This window comes from Alligator sinensis, unplaced genomic scaffold (genome assembly GCF_000455745.1).
Source record: "Alligator sinensis unplaced genomic scaffold, ASM45574v1 scaffold781_1, whole genome shotgun sequence".
Taxonomy (NCBI): domain Eukaryota; kingdom Metazoa; phylum Chordata; order Crocodylia; family Alligatoridae; genus Alligator; species Alligator sinensis.
Window position 1 is genome coordinate 1,994,096 of NW_005841845.1, and position 18,140 is coordinate 2,012,235.

At 46.9% G+C, this 18,140-nt stretch overlaps 1 protein-coding gene across 7 annotated transcripts in view; it reads left to right on the top strand.

Annotated features, from left to right (window-relative positions):
• MOB3C (MOB kinase activator 3C) overlaps positions 1 to 18,140 on the top strand; it is an 82,416-nt gene that overhangs the window by 41,374 nt on the left and 22,902 nt on the right. For all 7 annotated transcript variants that reach the window (XR_003094514.1, XM_025206456.1, XM_025206446.1 and 4 more), the window contains exon 2: positions 691 to 1,207. Coding sequence is in view for 6 of the 7 variants with exons in the window: in XM_025206456.1 (XP_025062241.1) it covers positions 790 to 1,207 (418 nt within the window). In the remaining variant the exon portion in view is untranslated. The remainder of the gene's footprint in view (positions 1 to 690; positions 1,208 to 18,140) is intronic.

Consider the following 18,140-nt stretch of genomic DNA (forward strand, 5'->3'; position numbering starts at 1 on the left):
TTTACTTACACCGAGATGGCAGTGGTGTAGGCTGGAAAGCTTGATTAAGTTGCAGTTACAGACAAACAACACAGACGGTCTCGTGGAGGTTGCTAGGCTCCACGGTGCAGAGCTCCGGATGCTCTGGGTGAACGAGCCACCAAAATAGGAATCGTAAATACGTCTTATAAAAGTTGCGTTCGAAGACGGGAAGAGGTGGGCGGTGGATCAGGCCGCCACGCTCCTCTGGATCTCACACAGGGTTTCTGTTACCCTGCCGTGTACCCAGAGTCCCCACGAGATGGATGTGGAGTCCTCTTCGGCTTGGGCGGAAACCGCTCAAGCCTCTTATACGGCTAACAAGCCAATTGTTAGCCGCCACGTGTGAATTATTTAACACTAGCCAATCACGGGGAACGAATTTGCATACCGGTGGTGGGAACTCTTTTGCACCGTGCATTCCTCTTGCAACATGAGCAATGCACCCTGCAAAAGAAGCTGCAGAAAAGGCGGGAAACTCGTCCCTGCACCGGGGTTTCCTCTGCTACAGGAAACTCTCCCGTGCAATGCTCTGCAACTTGGCGGGGATAATTCTGGTGCCGAAGCACACACACACTCATGCCTTTTGGGTCATGACAATGAGCAGCCCCAGCAATGAGGTCCCGGTACAGCTGGCTTGCTGTATAACTGATCTATCCATTTGCCTTTCAGAAACCTGCAGCATCGCTCACGATGAAGCTTCTGGCCTAGGAGAGATTTTCTCAGGGGGTCGAGCTGCTGTGCTTTGAAACCTGGCTGTCCTCACTCAAAATGGCTTTGTGCCTCAAGCAAGTGTTCAACAAGGACAAAACCTTTCGTCCCCGGAAGAAATTTGAGCCTGGCACGCAGCGGTTTGAGCTGTACAAGAAAGCCCAGGCTTCTCTCAAGTCTGGGCTGGACTTGAAGGCCGTGGTCCAGCTACCACCAGGGGAGAACATCAATGACTGGATCGCGGTGCATGTGGTTGACTTCTTCAACAGGATCAACCTCATCTATGGGACCATGTCTGAATTCTGCACTGAGAAGACCTGTCCCATCATGTCCGGTGGGCTCAAGTACGAGTACAGGTGGCAAGATGATAACAAATACAAGAAGCCGACCAAACTGTCGGCACCCCAGTATATGTGCAGGCTGATGGACTGGATCGAGACGCTCATTAACAACGAGGACATTTTTCCTACCAGGATAGGTAAGCAGCCTATAGTAAACTACTGCCAGGTCCTATATCTACCTGTGTATCGCATGCACCCCTTCCCCAAAAATCAGCCCTACAAAGTTGGGATGCATGTCTTAAGTTGGGAATTTAATTTTCTTCCCTGGAATAGAAGCAGGGAGACACTGCTGCAAAATGGCTGCCGTGCTTGCATCTTGGCACCCTTCAGGGTCAGAGCGACAGTGTTAACCCTCTCACAGCCACAGCTGCTGTAGTCAGGGTCACTTGTGGTCAGTGTTTAGCCATGACTGGAAAGATTTTTTTTTTGATCTTCATTCTTCCTTTCCAAAACAAGGTCTGCATCTTATTTGGGGGTGTATGATATGCAAGATAATATGGTAGCTTAAAGCAGGGGTTCCAGATGTGCAGCCCGAGGGCTCCTTGTGATCCACAGCCTTTGTATTCGGTTATTTGTCTCAAGTGATCAGCGAGAGAATTTGTATACGTGTTGACCTATGATGAACCAAGCAATGATCCTCCTCATTAGAGCTTCGTTATATGTTAGGTTGAGCAAAAAAGGATTGCATTGCGGGTTCACTTGGTGGTGTGGCTCCTTATATCGCCTCCCACCTTTCAAGTGGCCTTCCAGGAACAGAAATGTGGGAACTGGTGGTTTAAGACCCAATAAAGATATTATTGTGATCATATATTATAGGCGATGGAATTTCATCCAGGGATTCCCACATCCTGCCCTGACAAGTCATGGGACTTTTTTTAGCCAATGATTCAGACTTGATTTCAAGCTGATGAATGATGGAGAATCTACCACATCCTGGTAATCTCCTTCCATGCATAATTATTCTTCCTCTTTAAAAAGAATTGCCTCAGTCTAATTGGAAAGGGAAGGGAAAATTAGCTGATTACAGCACAAAGCCGGTGTAATGAAGTGGTGCTAGCTTGTGGAAGTGTATTTTTTCCTAAACCTGGGCCTTTGTAGAGGTGGGAGAAGTCCTAGAGCCAGGCAGGCTGTGTGGGCAGGCGCATCTCAGGCTTCCTGCAAACTCTTCTACACATGCACCTTGCTCTTGACCTATGGTGTACCTGATACGCCTCGTCTTAATGATGGTGGGAACAGCCAACGAGGTGGTGTTACTTCTTAAATCACCACTGAGGGAATTAGGACTTGGCACACCAGAAATACATGCTCTTACCACCTGAGCCATGATTTGAAACCTGGCTCCTAGAAGCCAAACACGGATGAATTACTCAGTGCTGTTGCTTAACCTTCAGATTTAATCCTCGTTAACCAGCCGGGGTAATAATGTTACACCTGCTAATCAGGTTCTTCTGCATTCTTTGAGGAGCTGAGCGTTCAGGGATGGAAGTGTTGTGCTCTGTGGTGGGTATCGGTGAACCATCCTGCTCTCTGAAGCACAATTACTATCAATTTTGTTTCCTAAGAGGTTGCTCTCATTGTGTTCAGTGTTTTCACGAAGGGCTGGGACTCTATAAATAAACTTCCCCCTAGATAGCAATCTCTCCTCTCATTGGTTTATATGCCACCAAGCCTTTCTGTCTGTCTTGGAAATGTTGTCTTTTCAAATGAAAGAGGAAATTCTTTATTTTTAAGAGAAACTGATAAGTAGTTACTGATGAATATAATCTTTCCATCAAGCCATGCTGACTGGCATGTGGTTTTTATCATTTCTGTTTTTCAAGGCACGTGAATCTGGGATAAGTCTTTGCATTTTAGGATTCCTTTTCCAGTTATCATGTTAGAAGTACCTTCTAAATTACCCAAGAAAAGGCTGATGAAGGATGACTGGGCGAGCTCTTCAGATGGTGTGAAGTGGCGTAGCTCCTCATCTCCTCTGGTCTGTTTCCAAGGCAAGGGACACAAATTACACATAAACCGGTATGAGTGATTGGAAACCAGTTCAGTTCTGTAACACAACAGAAGTTCAGTGCACATAAACCGCTTGCCGAATGGCCGAAACCGGTTTAAGATAAACCTGGATGGATGTAGTATCAGACTTAACTGATTTAAGTTAAATCAGTTTATTGAACTTCTGTCCTTGATTCCCCCCCCCCCCCCCAGATTCAAGTGAACTCACAGTCCCCCAAGATGCTTTGCATCTCCCCTACAAACCCTGCTTGTTAGGTGGGTGGGCTAGCCTCGGCCCAAGCTGTCTGCTCCAGCTGAGCAGGGAGGCGTGGTCTAGCGCCCCCTGGCTTCTGGCCTGGGCCACTGCAGGCACATGGCTGCATTTCCAGAATCAAAAGTGAATGTCTGTTCACTTGTTTCCTGGTTCAATCTATGCAGCTTAGACTAACCTGTCAAAATTGAATTGACTCAGCCTCGGGCTTTTTGACTCTGTACTTAGCCCAAATGACTTGTATGAATTAGGATCCCATTAATCCCAAAAGATGATTTTTGCATACCTTAGGGATATGCCTGTGTTACGCGCACAGGCTGGCTCCTCAGTCTGTCTCGATAACCAGACCCAAGATAAGTTAGTGCAATGCAGTGAGTGCAGACTCACATTGCGCACACAGGCAGTGGTTGCATCCCTGACTCTGTGCTACCACAGCATTCAGGTGTGTTCTGGCGTGCTGTGTCGGACACTGCATGGCCTTCTGGGAGAACTTGGAAGGAAAGGCTTGATTGGAGGCTGACTGGAGAGGACAAGGTTAAGTGGCAAAGTGGTTTCTAGCCTGGGTCACTTCTTGCTGTAAGAGGATAGGCAGGTGGCAGATCATGAGAAGATCATGGGGTATTGTGGGATAGCACTGGAGGACTGCCTTGGGCTGATGGTTGTACCAGAGCACTGCTGTCATATAGAATCATAGAAAATGAGGGTTGGAAGGGACCTCAGGAGGTCGTTTAGTCCAACCCCCTGCTCCAAGCAGGACCAGCCTCAACTACATCATCCCAGCCAAGGCTTTGTCCACCAGGGTCTTCAATACCTCCAAGGATGGAGATTGCACCACCTCTCTGGGTAACCTGTTCCAATGCTTCACCACTCTCCTGGTGAGAGAGTTTTTTCCTAACACATCTGTGTTGGGTCCAACACAATTGAGGTACATGCTCTTCGTCCTAACCTGGGACTGCTCATGGGCTGTAACTTGGGGTCTTTACGCCAAGCAGGGAAGCATGCAGAATTCCTATGAGTCAAAACAAAGATGCAAGGAGAGAACTGCGAATTTTTTAAGCAAAGCTTTCTAATTGGCTTCCTAGCTTCATCCCAAGGGACACAGCCCAAATCCAGACTAAACACAGTTATACCCTGATCTTACAGGTGATGGAATGAAATACATTAACCTTGGCTGTAAGTTGGGTAGCATTGAGAGCACCTTTGCAGAGGTGCCTGCAGGAGATGATGGAATGAGTGGATATTGACTGTTGCCATAGGACAACGGTATTAATTGTCCTCTTCTTGTGCTGACCCACAGGTGCTTACATGAGCCACCACTAAGACTGTCCAAAGCAGGTACTGTAATGCATCCTCCTAAATAAGTGGCTTGGTTAGCAGAGGTTCTGAGTAGCCAGAGCTGCTAACAACATAAGGATCTACTGCTTTGCTTGACACTTTTGGAAGATCAGAGCTCATACAGATTAAAGTGCCTAAGTTTTAGCCAATATCCTAACCTGAGATCGAAAGCTGCTTGATAACTTCAAGATCTAGCACTTTTGTTGACTGCCACCCATCACAGGGGCATCTGTGCTCCTCCTTCAAATCAGTAAGGGCAGTGAAGTCTTTTCTTTTTTTTTGCATTTCATGGCATCTCTGAGCCAAGAGGAAGAATCCTTTCCAGGGGTCCACGTTTTGCATGGTGAAAGCAGTGGTCTCTCTGTTGGTTTTGGTTTCAGTTCTGTGGCGAGGAGGATTGGGTTGGATAAGAAGATGCCAGTACATCAGTGCAGGTGGGGACTCGTGTCCAGAAAGTCTTCCTCGTGACAGCCAAGCCAGAACCGTTCTGTCATGTCTTCAAGCCACATTGTGAGCAGAGCAATTATTAAGCCCATATTAATGATGCATTTCCTGTGTTGATGTGTCCTGAATCCCAATCCAGGCTCCTCATTCTGGGGTCCTGCACCTTCTGCTTGGGTAAGAGCAGGTCAGTTAGCAAGAAAGAGGTCCAGGCTCCTTGGATGAAGACTCCAAGGGCTGTGGAGAATCCACCGTGGCCCTAAGCTGCTCCAATGGATAATTACCCTCCTGGTTAGCATTTGCACCTCATGCTTAGCTGGAATTAATCTATCTAACTTCAGGTTCTAACTACCAGACCTCATTACTCCTTCTCCCTGCTGGATTAAAGAGCTCTCGATGATCAGAAATCTCTTCTCCATGTGGGTACCTCAAGGTTATTGTCAAGTTGCCTCTTAATCTTCTTGGCTGCATCCAGACAAGTGCAGCCATGCGGTATGTGGAGCCACAAACGCATCCGCCATGCTATATACCGCACATTCAGCTGTTCTCTATGCTGCAAGAGAGCAGCTCAAGGAGGTTTGCTGGCCCCCGGTTATCCAGGGGTCAAAAAAACCTGTGCAAAGAAAAAAAAAAGCAGAGCAACAGCATACACCGCTCAAAACCAGAGCCCGGCCAGCTGGAGCCACACTTCGGCAGGATTGGGAGGCCCCCAGGTAAGGCTGCTGGGGCCAGCGCAGTGCTTGTCCCAGCCTCTCCTACCCCACCTGGGGTAACCTGCCATGTACCAGAGGGCACGTGGCATGGGTGTTCTCCAGGGATAACTAGCGGTGGTACAAGGTGTGCCGTCACTAGTTGTTCCTGGGATACCAAATGTTCTTGCTCGTGTCAACTCGACCACTGGTCCGGGTCACCATCTTCCAGTCATGGTGATGCTGGCACACCACAGAGAGGTTGTACCCCCCGCCCTAGTGATAATTGATATTCCCTACTTGTTCATTTAGGGATCCTGATCTCTTCACTATTGCACTTCACTGGGAGCTCATTGACTTGGTTATTGGCCATCAGTTCCAGGTACTTTTCAAAGTTGCCTCATTCGTTCCCCTGTGTGTTGACTTTTTTGAAAAGAACCGATCCCCCGCCCCCCTTTTCTGTTTGGAAATGGAGACGTTTTTCACTTTCATTTGAATTTTTATTTTTTTTAAATGACAATTTTTTTGTGCTAAAAATATTTGGGTTTTCCTTCTCTCTTTCTCGCGCACTTTCCATAGCCAGGAGAAGCCAGATAATGGATTATCACACAACACTGACACATCGCATAATGTCTTTCATAGCACTACCGTCATGTGGCAAAATCCTCACTTAATTTCTGATCAAATGAGGATTTTGTAAGATCCTTGTCTAAGCCCTTTACTGACTGGAGGAGGTTTGCCCTGGTTTCCAAGTCCCTCTTCTGCATATTGGTGTTGTCTGTTTTCTCTCATGGAGCGATGTTGCCATGTCCTGTGGACTTCTCCAAGGGCAAGCAGCTTCCTATGCTTCCTGGCAGGGGCTGACAGATGCCTGGCAAACAGTCTGTTCTTGGAAATGTCGAGCGTTGCTTGGATTCACTAACATTGTTTGAGGTTAACCTCAACTTTCCTCGTTTGTCCCAAAATCACAAGCCGAGGGATAGGGCACGGTTCAGGAAGACGAGACAACCGCCCACATTGACAGACGGTGAACCCGTTCACCCTGCACACCCGACATGGAGAGCGATTCATCCTGGATTGAGGAAAAGAAACTCTGTAAGCCTTCTTCTCCAGTGCAGCTCCTTATACGAAGGTCTGTCAGATGTACTTTCCCAGATGCACTCGCGCATGGCCTGGAAGACGTACATACTTTACTATTATTTCATTATTATTAAGTGGTATTATTTCGTGATTATTAAGTTGGCTATGTTCTAACCAACTTAAATCTTTACCGTGGTTTCTAATGCATGCAGTATTCTCAATTGTTGCGGTATCGCTGAGTGCTGTTCGGCAGATTTTCATAGATTTCATAGACATTAGGTCTGGAAGGGACCTTAAAGATCATCAAGTCCAGCCTCCTGCCCCAGTAACAGTGGTAAAGTCCAGTAAAGTCTTTCTTTTGCTAGCATTGCTGCAGCGGTAGAGGTATGACTTTTTCCTCCCCTGCATTGTACAACTTTAAAACGGAGGCCAAGTCTTAGTCCCGTAGCAGAAAAGCAATGAGCTATAGTGATAGACTGGGGAACAGGTGCTATCTGTGTTCATATTGTGGGTTATACTATGAGAATCATTTCAGTAAAAAATTGCATTGGTACTGCAAATAATTTTCCTAGTTCAAACCCTAGTTGTAGACCAGGGGAGCCACATCCAAAAAGGCAATCAGGAAGCCAGCTCCTACTTAGGTGCCTGGCTCCTGCTGCGGACCAGAAATATTTGGACATGCAGGTGCTTAAGAAGGCGCTGGTCCTGCTTGGAGCAGGGGGTTGGACTAGACGTGACCTCCTGAGCTTCTTTCCAGCCCTCATTTCCCTTTCTGGATCTCTGGTGCGATTGAAAAATCATAGCAACCCCATAAGTTTGGACAGGGAAACTAATGAGCTTTATTTCTGCTCTTGAGATTCAAGTGAGCATCAAAAGGAGATTTTGTTTGCATCTTATATAATGCACTTTCCCAAAGAGCACACTTGCATTAAAATCAAAACCATCTCAGACTTCTTTGCATAATAAAGGAAAAATCATAGCAATCTTTGACCGCAGCGTGTTGTTGATGTTTTCTCAGCTGGCTGCTTTTGCAAAAAGTTTTCTTTCCTCTTTTTTTTCATCTCCTTCCAAAATCGACACCAAGTAATGTTTGCAGCTGCTCTTATACAATTAATTATAAGTAGTGTTTTTTTTAAAGGCATTTATAAAAAAGGGACAATTCAATTAACAGTAAGCTGACAAAACCAGGATTTAAAAATAATAATAATTTCCGCTGTAACAATCAATAATTTTTGTGTGTGTTTGTTTTACTATTTCATGGTATTGATTAATAATTCATTTAGCTGGCCCCAGTCTTATATGGGCAAAGTAGTTCTGGCAAGAGAGATACAAGACATATTAGGCTGCCATTCCCTTAATTATGAGTGCTTTCAGATTTCTCTTGTTTTAATGCCCTTTTTCGCGCTGCCCCACATGGTTCCCTTCTGTTTTGAGGCGATCAGTGTAGCGTGCAGAAAACATAATTCTCTAAGCATTAAAGCCCAACTGTGGGTTTCAAGCAAAGCATCTAAACAAAGCTAAAATTGAGATGCTGAATCAGTGCCCAGCTATGAATTGCTCCTCATCCCATTCTCCTGGCCATCTCCCAACTAGGGAAATTTATATTCTAACCACCTTATATCCTTAGTGTGGTTTTTAATGCATGCCATATCCTCAAGTATTGCGGTATTGCTGAGCGCCGTTCAGCAGATGCTCTCTTCCACCTCGGACGGTTCTTCTTCTACGAATTATTCTTCTAGATGTAGATTGTCCCGTTAGTGGAGTAGGACAAAAACTTGAGGACAGCAGCCATTATAATTGATTGACCATTCATAGAATAATAGGAAATGAGGGCTGGAAAGAAGCTCAGGAGGTCACGTCTAGTCCAACCCCCTGCTCCAAGCAGGACCAGCCCCAACTACATCATCCCAGACACGGCTTTGTGAAGGTCTTCAAAACCTCCAAGGATGGAGACTCCCCCACCTCTCTGGGTAGCCTGGTCCAGTGTTTTACTACCTTCCTAGTGAGAGAGTTTTTCCTAATATCCACCCTCAACTTCCCTTGCTGCAACTTGACTGCGGATACCCTTGCTTGCGTGGGAGGAAACCTTGGTACATTATTAAATGAGAGGAGTTATTTTTAATTATGCCTCTTAATCAAAGTGAATCCTGTGGAATAGGACTGCGGCAATACCAGAGCATATCATTTTGGTTGTCACACAGCGTCCCTTTTTCATGGTCACTTCCAGGAGGCTTATTCTGTATCTTGACTTGGGTTAATCTGAATTTTAGAACCACGATATTTCTTTGTCCTGGAAACCATGAATGTCTATAATAACCAGCTGTCAATATTTATATTGTCGTTATGCTTACAGGACTGTGCTGGCTAGACAGTGTGTGGGCAGTGAGAAACAGCCCCCGGCCCTAAAATATTTAATATTCTCATATACACAGGACGGGGAAAAATCATACTTGCAGTTTAACAGATTCAGCTTCCAGCCTAGAGGCAAAGTGCCTTAAAGCACTTCATCATGGCAGAGCCCAGGTCTCTTAAGCCCCATGTTTTGACCTGTAAAACCATGCTTCCTCTCAGTTTGTCCATCTCTACTGAGGAAGATGATGTGTTTTTTAATAACATTTTCATTGCCCTCTGTTGGACTCTCTCCAACTTGTCCACATCCTTTCTGTCGTGGAGGGCCCACAACTGGACACAGGACTCCAGATGTGGCCTCCCCAGTGCAGAATAGAGGGGAAGAATTAGTGCCTTGATCTGCTGGCACCGCTCCTACCGATGCAGCCCAGGATGGCGGTCGTCTTCTTGGCAACAAGGACACACTGCTGGCTCATATTCAGCTTATTGTTCACTGTCACCACCAGGTCCTTTTCTGCAGAGCTGCTGCTTAGCCAGTTGGTCCCAAGCTTGTACCGGTGCAGGGGATTGCTCCCTCCTAAGTGCAGGGCTTTGCACATGTCCTTGTTGAACCTCATGAGATTCCTTTTGGCCCAATCCTCCAATGTGTCGAGGTTTCTCTGAATCCTAGCCCTCCCCTCCAGTGTATCTGCTACTCCCCCCAGCTGGGTGTCATCTGCAAGCTTGCTGCGGGTGCTTTCTGCCATCTTCCAGGTTGTTCATGAAGACATTGACCAAAATCGGCCCCAGGACTGACCCCTGGGACACTCTACTTGATACCAGCTGCCAATGAGACGTCGAGCCATTGATTACTACCCTCTGAGCCCGATGATCCAGCCTGTCTTCTTTCCACCATTTATCCAGCCCATACTTCCTTAGCTTGCCTGCCAAAACATTGTGGGAGACTGTATCAGAAGCCTTGCTAAAGTCAAGGTCCACTACATCCACTGGTTTCCCTACGCATCCACAGAGACAGTCATGTCATCATAGAGGGCAATCAGGTTGTTCAGGCAGGACTTGCCCTTGGTCAACCCATGCTGACTGCTCCTAATCACCTTCTCCTCCAAATGCTTAGAAATGGATTCCTTGAGGACCTGCTCCATGATTTTTCCAGGGACCGGTCTGTAGTTCCCAGGATCCTCCTTCCCTTTCTTAAAGATGGGCACTAGATTTGCCCTTTTCCAATCATCCAGGACCTTTCCCAATCATCATGAGCTTTCAAAGGTGATGGCCAGCAGCTCTTCAATCACATCTGCCAACCTCTGCAGCGCACACAGCTGCTTTCTACATCCCCATCATGGGCTGACTTTTGGCTCAAGGGATGCAATTGCTGTAACTGCTAGGGAAAGGGAACAAGAAACAAGGAGAGAAGGAGCGATGGCTTCTCTTCAAGGGTTCTCCAAGATGGGTAACCATTCGTGGGGAACCTGTGTAACCCCACAAGAGAAGAGGGAGGTTTATTCCCCTCTAATGGATGGTCAACATAAGAGGATTGAATCACGTGCTGCTACCTTGCCTACGGGCTTGAAGCATCACTCAACACAGTGGATCTATGCAGATTTTTGACCAGCCGGTGACCTGGCCTGTTTAGCTCTTTTAATTTCTCCTTGCAGATCCCTCCCACCTGTACCCCAATCATTTTCTGCTGCTTTTCTTGGTGTTTCTGACACTGGATTCATGGCACTTTAATGACTCTGTATCTCTGGTTAGTAAATATATCCCCAAGCATTCAGACCAGAAGGCTCCTCTTCTAAGGATGGAGTGAGAGGGCGACTCATGTAGCTCTTCAGGTCCCCGCTTGTAGCAGAAGCCCATGACAAGTCCTGCTCCACTATCAGGTCAGATATTGGTCATTGTTTTAGGGGCAGCTCAGACAAGAGCCAAAAGAGAAAGCATTGCACATGCACAGCAATGGTATTTAAGGAGATATTGGTCATTGTTTTAGGGGAAGATCAGACAAGAGCTACGAGAGAAAGCATTGCACATGCACGGCAATGGTATTTAAGGAGATATTGGTCATTGTTTTAGGGGAAGCTCAGGCCAAGAGACAAAGCCAAGAGACAAAGCATTGCAAATGCATGGGATGATGTTTAAGGAGCTCTGCAAGATTAAATGCAGTAGGGCATGACATGAGCTGGTATTGTGTTGCGGCTGGGGGTAGGAGAGGGGATAGCAGGTTGTTGTGCATTCAGGAAGATCTGACTCCAAAGCTCTTCACCCAGGAGAGGAAGAAAATATGAAGCTGGCGCTTGCTGCTTTATAACTTGTCACCCTTTGAAGTTCAGCATCTTGCTGTTATGACTTAGCTGGGTGGAGGCAGCAGGATGGTAAAAAGCCTTGAGAGCTTTGGAAATTTGCAGTGGCTTCTAAAGAGAGGACAGATGGCTTATCAGATTTCCACCATGCTTCCTGCCCAGAGGAAGGTCTTCATTCATCTCACCGGCCCCCCACGCTGAACAGATCCTGTGGACCCAACCTTGGCTCTTTGCTTCCTTGCTTTTAAACACTGGGCCGTGGCCTGTGTTAGGAGCTGACTATGGGCAAAATGGGGAAGTCTGTTTTCCTGCAGTGGAAATCTACCTCTGGCGCAATTGTCAGGGGGGAGAAGCTGAGACTCTATAGTCCAATCTCCATGCGCCGGGTCATTTCCTGATCGCAGTCGTGTCAGGAAGGAATTATGACTTCCCATTCCCCTAGACAATTGTTCCACACTCATTGCGTTTTCTCCTCCCCTTCCCCATTCATCTGAAGCGAACTGCCAGAAGACCGGACATCACGGATCAGTCTAACAAAATCTGAGTTAAGCCAGCATCTCTCTCTAGCGTGGCCTGTGGCTGATCAGATTTGAGGTGGATGTTTAGCAATGCAATGCTGTTTCAGGTTAAAAAAAAATCAAGTGCCGTTTGCGGCTGTATTATCAGCATTGCATGCAAAGCACAGCAGCTGATAATACCACTCTACTCGGTATTGCTTGAGTCACAGCTGGCATATTGTATGCAGTTTTGGACGCTGCCTTTAAAGAAGGAGGTAGAGAAGCTGGAGAGGATTCAGAGACAACAGACAGATGACAACGCGGTTGGGAGCTATATGAGGAAAGGCTTAGAGGATGCAGTAGGGTGAGTTTGGAGAAAAGGAAATGAAGAGGAGACATGATTGCAGCTTTCGGAGGTATGAAAGTGACTCTAAAGAAAAAGGAGAAACGAGGTTCTCCCTGCTTTAGTATGTCAGACACTAAGCGATGGAGCAAAGCAGATTTCAAGCAACATTTCCTTGCTAAGGACGGTAGGGACATGAAACAAGCTGTCTGGGGAAGTTGTGGGAATCTCCTTCCTTGGGCAGTTTTCAAGAAGGCTTTGGATGGAGGCATCTGCCTGGGATGGATCAGGAACAGGGAGCCCTGCATCTGTGCAGGGAGGTTGGACTAGATAACCCGTGAGGTCCCCTCCAGCCCTGTGATTCAAATGGCAGCCGTGCAGCTGGCTGCTAGACCCAAGTGATGGTAGATACGGGTGGAGGAGAAGACATCCACGCTCCTGCCCACCCAAATATGAACACCCACGCGTGGACACACACGTCTGAGTGGAGATTGAAGGGCAGTTACTGGTTAAATGTAAGTGTATCTTTTGCCAAATGTGGTCATACCGATCTGCCTGGTGCTGTTACATCTAGTGCAAAGCCCCTTTCCCATTCTCTATACTGGGATACTCAACCCTTGGCCAACGGGCCCGATCTGGCCTGTGGATCCATGTCATGTGGCCTGTGGGACTCCCTGCAGGTCCAAAAATTGGAGAACGGGGGAGCAATGGCAGTGTGAATTGCTCCTCCCCTGCTGCCAAATCTCCAGACCTGTGGGAAGCCCGGTGGGCTGGGTGGTGTGGCTCTGGGTGCTAGATTGGGTGCATGGGACCAGGGTGGCACCAGCCTCGCGGATTTGGTCTGCGGCCCAGCCCTGGGCCGTTTGTCTGGCTTGCGAGACCAAAAGGTTTGAGCACCACTGCTCTAGGCTCCTCCCGATGAAATCAGGTGGATACAGGACCGCTGACTCTACTTTCCTTGGGAAGCACAGTCCTTTTAGTCTGCAGAAGAGAAGACCGAGGGGGGATTGAATAGCAGCCTCCAACTCCTTGCAGATGGGTTGCAATGAGGATGGAGCTGAACTGATCTCAGTGGGGGCAGATGACAGGACAAGGAGCAATGGGCTCAGGCTGCAGCAAGGGAAGTTGAGGTTGGATATTAGGAAAAACTTTCTCACTAGGAGGGTGGTGAAGCACTGAATAGGTTATCCAGAGAGTTGGTGGCATCTCCATCCTTGGAGGTTTTGAAGACCTTCACAAAGCCTTGTCTGGAATGATGTAGTTGGGGCCGGTCCTGCTTGGAGCAGGGGTTGGACTAGCTGTGACCTCCTGAGGTCCTGTCCAACCCTCATTTCCTACGTTTCTACGATTCTTCCATCCAACTTGCTCTTTCCATATTTCCTGGCTGCTTTTTTTTTTTTTTTTTTATTTCCCCAGCACTCCTTTCTCCCCCACTGTCCCCAAGGTGACCTCACCCATCCAGTAGGCTCAAACGTCTTCCTTGCTGCTTGTTTTTGTCAGGAAAGCAATGGGGGAAACGGCCTCTGTGATAAACAGTAGGCGACAAATGCAAAGCCCCGTGCTGAGTTCCTGGTAGTGAGAGCCCTTCACCGGGGACTTAGGGATACGTGCTGTTCAGAACAGAGTGTATTTCCCAGTGGAAGCATCAGTACCATCTCCTCATTAAAGGTAATTTACTGTGATGGATTTTCTTTATTAAGGGGAGTGTTTCTGGCTGCCGCTTCACAGCTCTGCAGGCTGCGACGGGTCTGCTGGCGCCGCGGTGCCCTGCAGAAGCACAGATGCGATTCGCACAGAGGTAAATCTCCGACGCTTTGTGCTTGGAGTTGTTGTTATGCCAAGCCCCAGAGCCTGGTGAAATCAATAGAAAGGCTTTGGAGCAAGGGACTTTGAATCTGGACCTGGGTGGGCTCTGTAGGGGGGATAGGATAGGCAAGACTTTCAGTTGAGCTCTCGCAGGATCCCTTAGTCTTCAGGGAGAGCTTGGCCCTGGCTGTGCAATTTGGTTACCTTGGAGATAATTTCATGTGTTATTAATATATATTGTGATGTATATGCCAGGGGCCTCAAAGATGTGGTACCCGAAATAGATAAGGCAGGATTGCTCCTGGCTTGTACAGTGACTTGTCTTAGGTGGGTCAAGAAGCCTGTGGCAGAGATGGACAGAGCACACATCTCCCAAGTCCTCAAAGCGCAGGTGTGCACTGCATCCAGTAGCCAAGAAATTAATAAAACATCCTTTTCTAACAGATAACCATGTACATTATAGCAAAGGGGCAAAGACGCTGAGTGTGAAGAGTGGTTTTCTTTCCTTTAGTAAAGGAAACTTTCAGCTCCGTTCTCTTCCTGTTGCGTAAAACTAACATGGTTCCAGCAAACCCATGGGAATGACTTATCCCAGCATCAAGGAGAGCAGAATCTGGTCCGCTGGCTGTATACCTCTTGGTGGATATATTTTGAGCAGGATGAGCTTTTTGTTTTGTTTTGTTTTCAGCAACACAGCGGGCATGTCTATATGTGCATTTACTGCACAGTAAATTTACAAGTAAGCAGATTTAGGCCAGCGTCTACATGCGCAGATGTTAAAGCACAGTAACTCTATGTTTGGACTGACTTGGGAGTAGTTAGTCCCAAGTCAGTCCACACACACAGTGTTACTGCACAGTAATGCATCTACATGTGCGTTACTGCTCAGTAACTAATCGGGCGTCAATTTGCTACCTGCATGATGCAGGAAGAAAATTTACACCTAAGTCAGTGTAGGTCACCATAGTTACTGCACAGTACGGGCATGCATGTGAAGATGCACGTCTGTACTGCGCAGTCATTTTTGGTTACTGCACAGTAATTAGGTTACTGCACAGTAAATGTGCACGTGTAGACACTCCCCCAGTAAGGTGGTCCTTTGTGTTGTAGTTTGTTTTACGAGCTAGTAGTGGCAAATGTATGTCCTTGGGGAGAGATTGCATCTTTCGTTTTCCTCTTGAATACCTCAAAAAGACAGCCCAGCAGTGGCACTGATATAACTCTGGTCTTCAGGAAAATGGCATTTGTGAATGCAGGGTTTTACAATAATAAAAAAATAAAATGCAAAAGATGTTTCCATTTTCTTTTTCTGAAGCACCCAGCAGTCGGTCTCAGAAGGCAGACCAGACTGCTAGCATGACTTGTTAATAGAGTTAAGTGGCACCTTGATGGGGGGGAAAAACCCCACTCAGTTCTCTATCAAGTCTTAGAAAACTTCAGAATGAAATCATTGCTCTTTTCTTGGCAAAAGAGGCTTGGGGATTTGTTTTGAAGAGGAAAGTGCTTGTAGGAGCGACAGAGTATTTTTAAGTGAAGGACTTTTAAGCGAGCGAGTATTGTTTTATTAGCAATAAGCAGTTGAACGAGGCAGTAGAAATGTAAGAAAGAGATGATACATAGAGGCCACTCTTACATGTTAGGAGTAGAGCAGGAAAATATTTTGGTCATGTTTTATTTGCTGAAAAACAGAGACTCAAGTTGATCAAAACTATTGGCAAATCTGTCTCAAATTTATCCAATGATTTCAGCCGGAAAAAGACCTGGAACTTGTTTAAAGAAGCCAAAAGGATTCATTTAGACATTTCTCCAAAAATGTGACTAAAACTCAGAACAATATCCATTTAAATAATTGGACCTGAGACAGGGAGGGACAGGTCATCAAGTCTCCTCACTTGCTATAGATGGGGACTGAGTAAATACAGGAAAACATTGCTCTCAAGAGACGTTTTATTTGACCCAAGGCTGATTTTTTGGTTGGTTTTGTTCTAGTTTGATCAATGTGTCACCAAAAAAAGCTGTCATTTGCAAGCTCTAAATGAGGGGGCTATGTTCGTTCTTAGTGGCCTGGCTACCAGCTTTTATACCTGAATTCCAGGTGCCGCATGAAACTAAGCCCCTCTGAAACCCACCCCTCTTTCTCCAAATCCAGCTGTTGTATTGCAAGCTTTCTTTTACAATTATCATGTATTTTCCTAGCCGAATGGAAGATCCAGGAGTAAAGATCACTCTCCTGGGAGATGATCTTACATTGGGATGAGCTGACCTCAATGGGCGCTTGTACACGTCATGCGTTGCCACCACATCCTCACGGCGTGGGAGTTGTTACAGTTTGATTTATGGGAGCTCCTGTAGGTTGCAGTCAGGGTGTTGGGTCCCACTGGGGTAGGCCTGCATGCCAACCTAAGATAAAAGAAGGTGCAAGTCCTCCTCGCACAAGAAGGAGTTCAGTGCAAAGGACTCCCTCTCCCCTTGGCCTCTCTCCTGAGCCTTGTGGTCACTTGTCTACATGGAACAAGGCGGAGACCCACCAATTAGTTTCACATCCACCACCAGACAGGAAATATTTCTCCTCCAGGAAAAAGTTCACTGGATCCTTCTAGCACTCCTCCAAGCCTTTGAAAAGAGGTGACTTCATAGGCCTGGGAGAAGGGATTAGACAAAGAAATGCCGTGCAGCTATGCTAGTATAGAGAGCGAACCAAGCCTTTTAGCTGGTCTCTAATGATCTCCACTTTGCCCTGGTTCCTGTATGCACCCCTACATCAGGTCCCACACCCTGGAGCTTCATGGCTTGAATTCACCGCTAGTTCAACCCTGGCACGGTTGTAAAAAGCAGCGAGTCTCATGCTGTCAGGTGCAGGGAGACCTGCTGGGTAACGGGGAACGTAGACTAACGTAATGGGGCCCGTTCATTAGCACAGCAAAGTTTCATCTGTGGTATTATGCAGACATGCCTCTGCTTAGCTGTACTTAAGCAATCACCTGGAGATTATTGAGCTGGGAGGCTTCATTGATTTAATTGCCCGTTGTTAGGTTTCCAGTGAGGCATTCATTTGAAACAGGGGTTTAAGGTGGCTCATTTGAAAACCAGTGTGCAAAGGAAGTTGGTTACTGCTGGTGTGACTGCTTCAGGGAAGCTTGATGGCATGTAGAGGTGGAGCAGCATCAGGGAGGGGACACTTGTGTTCATCTGCGGGATTCCCCAGTGGGAAGTGCTGCAAGCATGGTTAGGAAGATCAGTGCGTAGTGCGGAGCATGTTTCAAAATTGGTTGAATACATGCAATAAGGTGGGGTGGATGGATCTGGAAAGGGAATCGTGGATGCATCTGTAAATTGGCTGCATTGAGGTCTCTGCCCAGCCTCTTTGGCTCCCTTGGCTGCCTGGATGAAAATGCTGCATGGTTTAAGCATGCTGCTAGAAGCCAGGATCCCTCTGCCAGGATTAGTTTTGATGACGCTTCGTTCCAGCTGGGTTGAGCAGGATCGTAGGTGGAAGAGATAACAGAGAGGTCTTTCCTTCTTGCTGGCTGCATATAGGGCAGCCAAATTCTTGACTTAGCAGTCCCTATGGGCATGTTATATATGGGAGGTGTGAGTGCACAGGACACTTGTATTGCTGCTTTGGCTCTTGTCAGAGCATGTGGCATACCTCCATCGAGGAGACTCAGCACCGGCTGTTACGTGCGTTCACCCAGTGCCCTCTAGAGGCAATATTATTACTAATGATTTGTCTTCCAGTATTGCAGTGATTCTCGGCACTTTGGGGTGCCTTGAGACCCTTTCTGGGGTGCCACACAACGTTAGCCCTGTTAGGTGTGCAAGCCTAATTCACCAAGATTTCAAATAGGAATGCACAGTGTTAAAACCATTCTGCTCTGTTGTGGCCTTTCAGAGCTCTTTGCAACAAAAGAATGACTCCAATATTTTTCTGTAGTCAAACCTTGAGTGAAAACTAGCTGGCATTTTCAGAGGGAGGCCT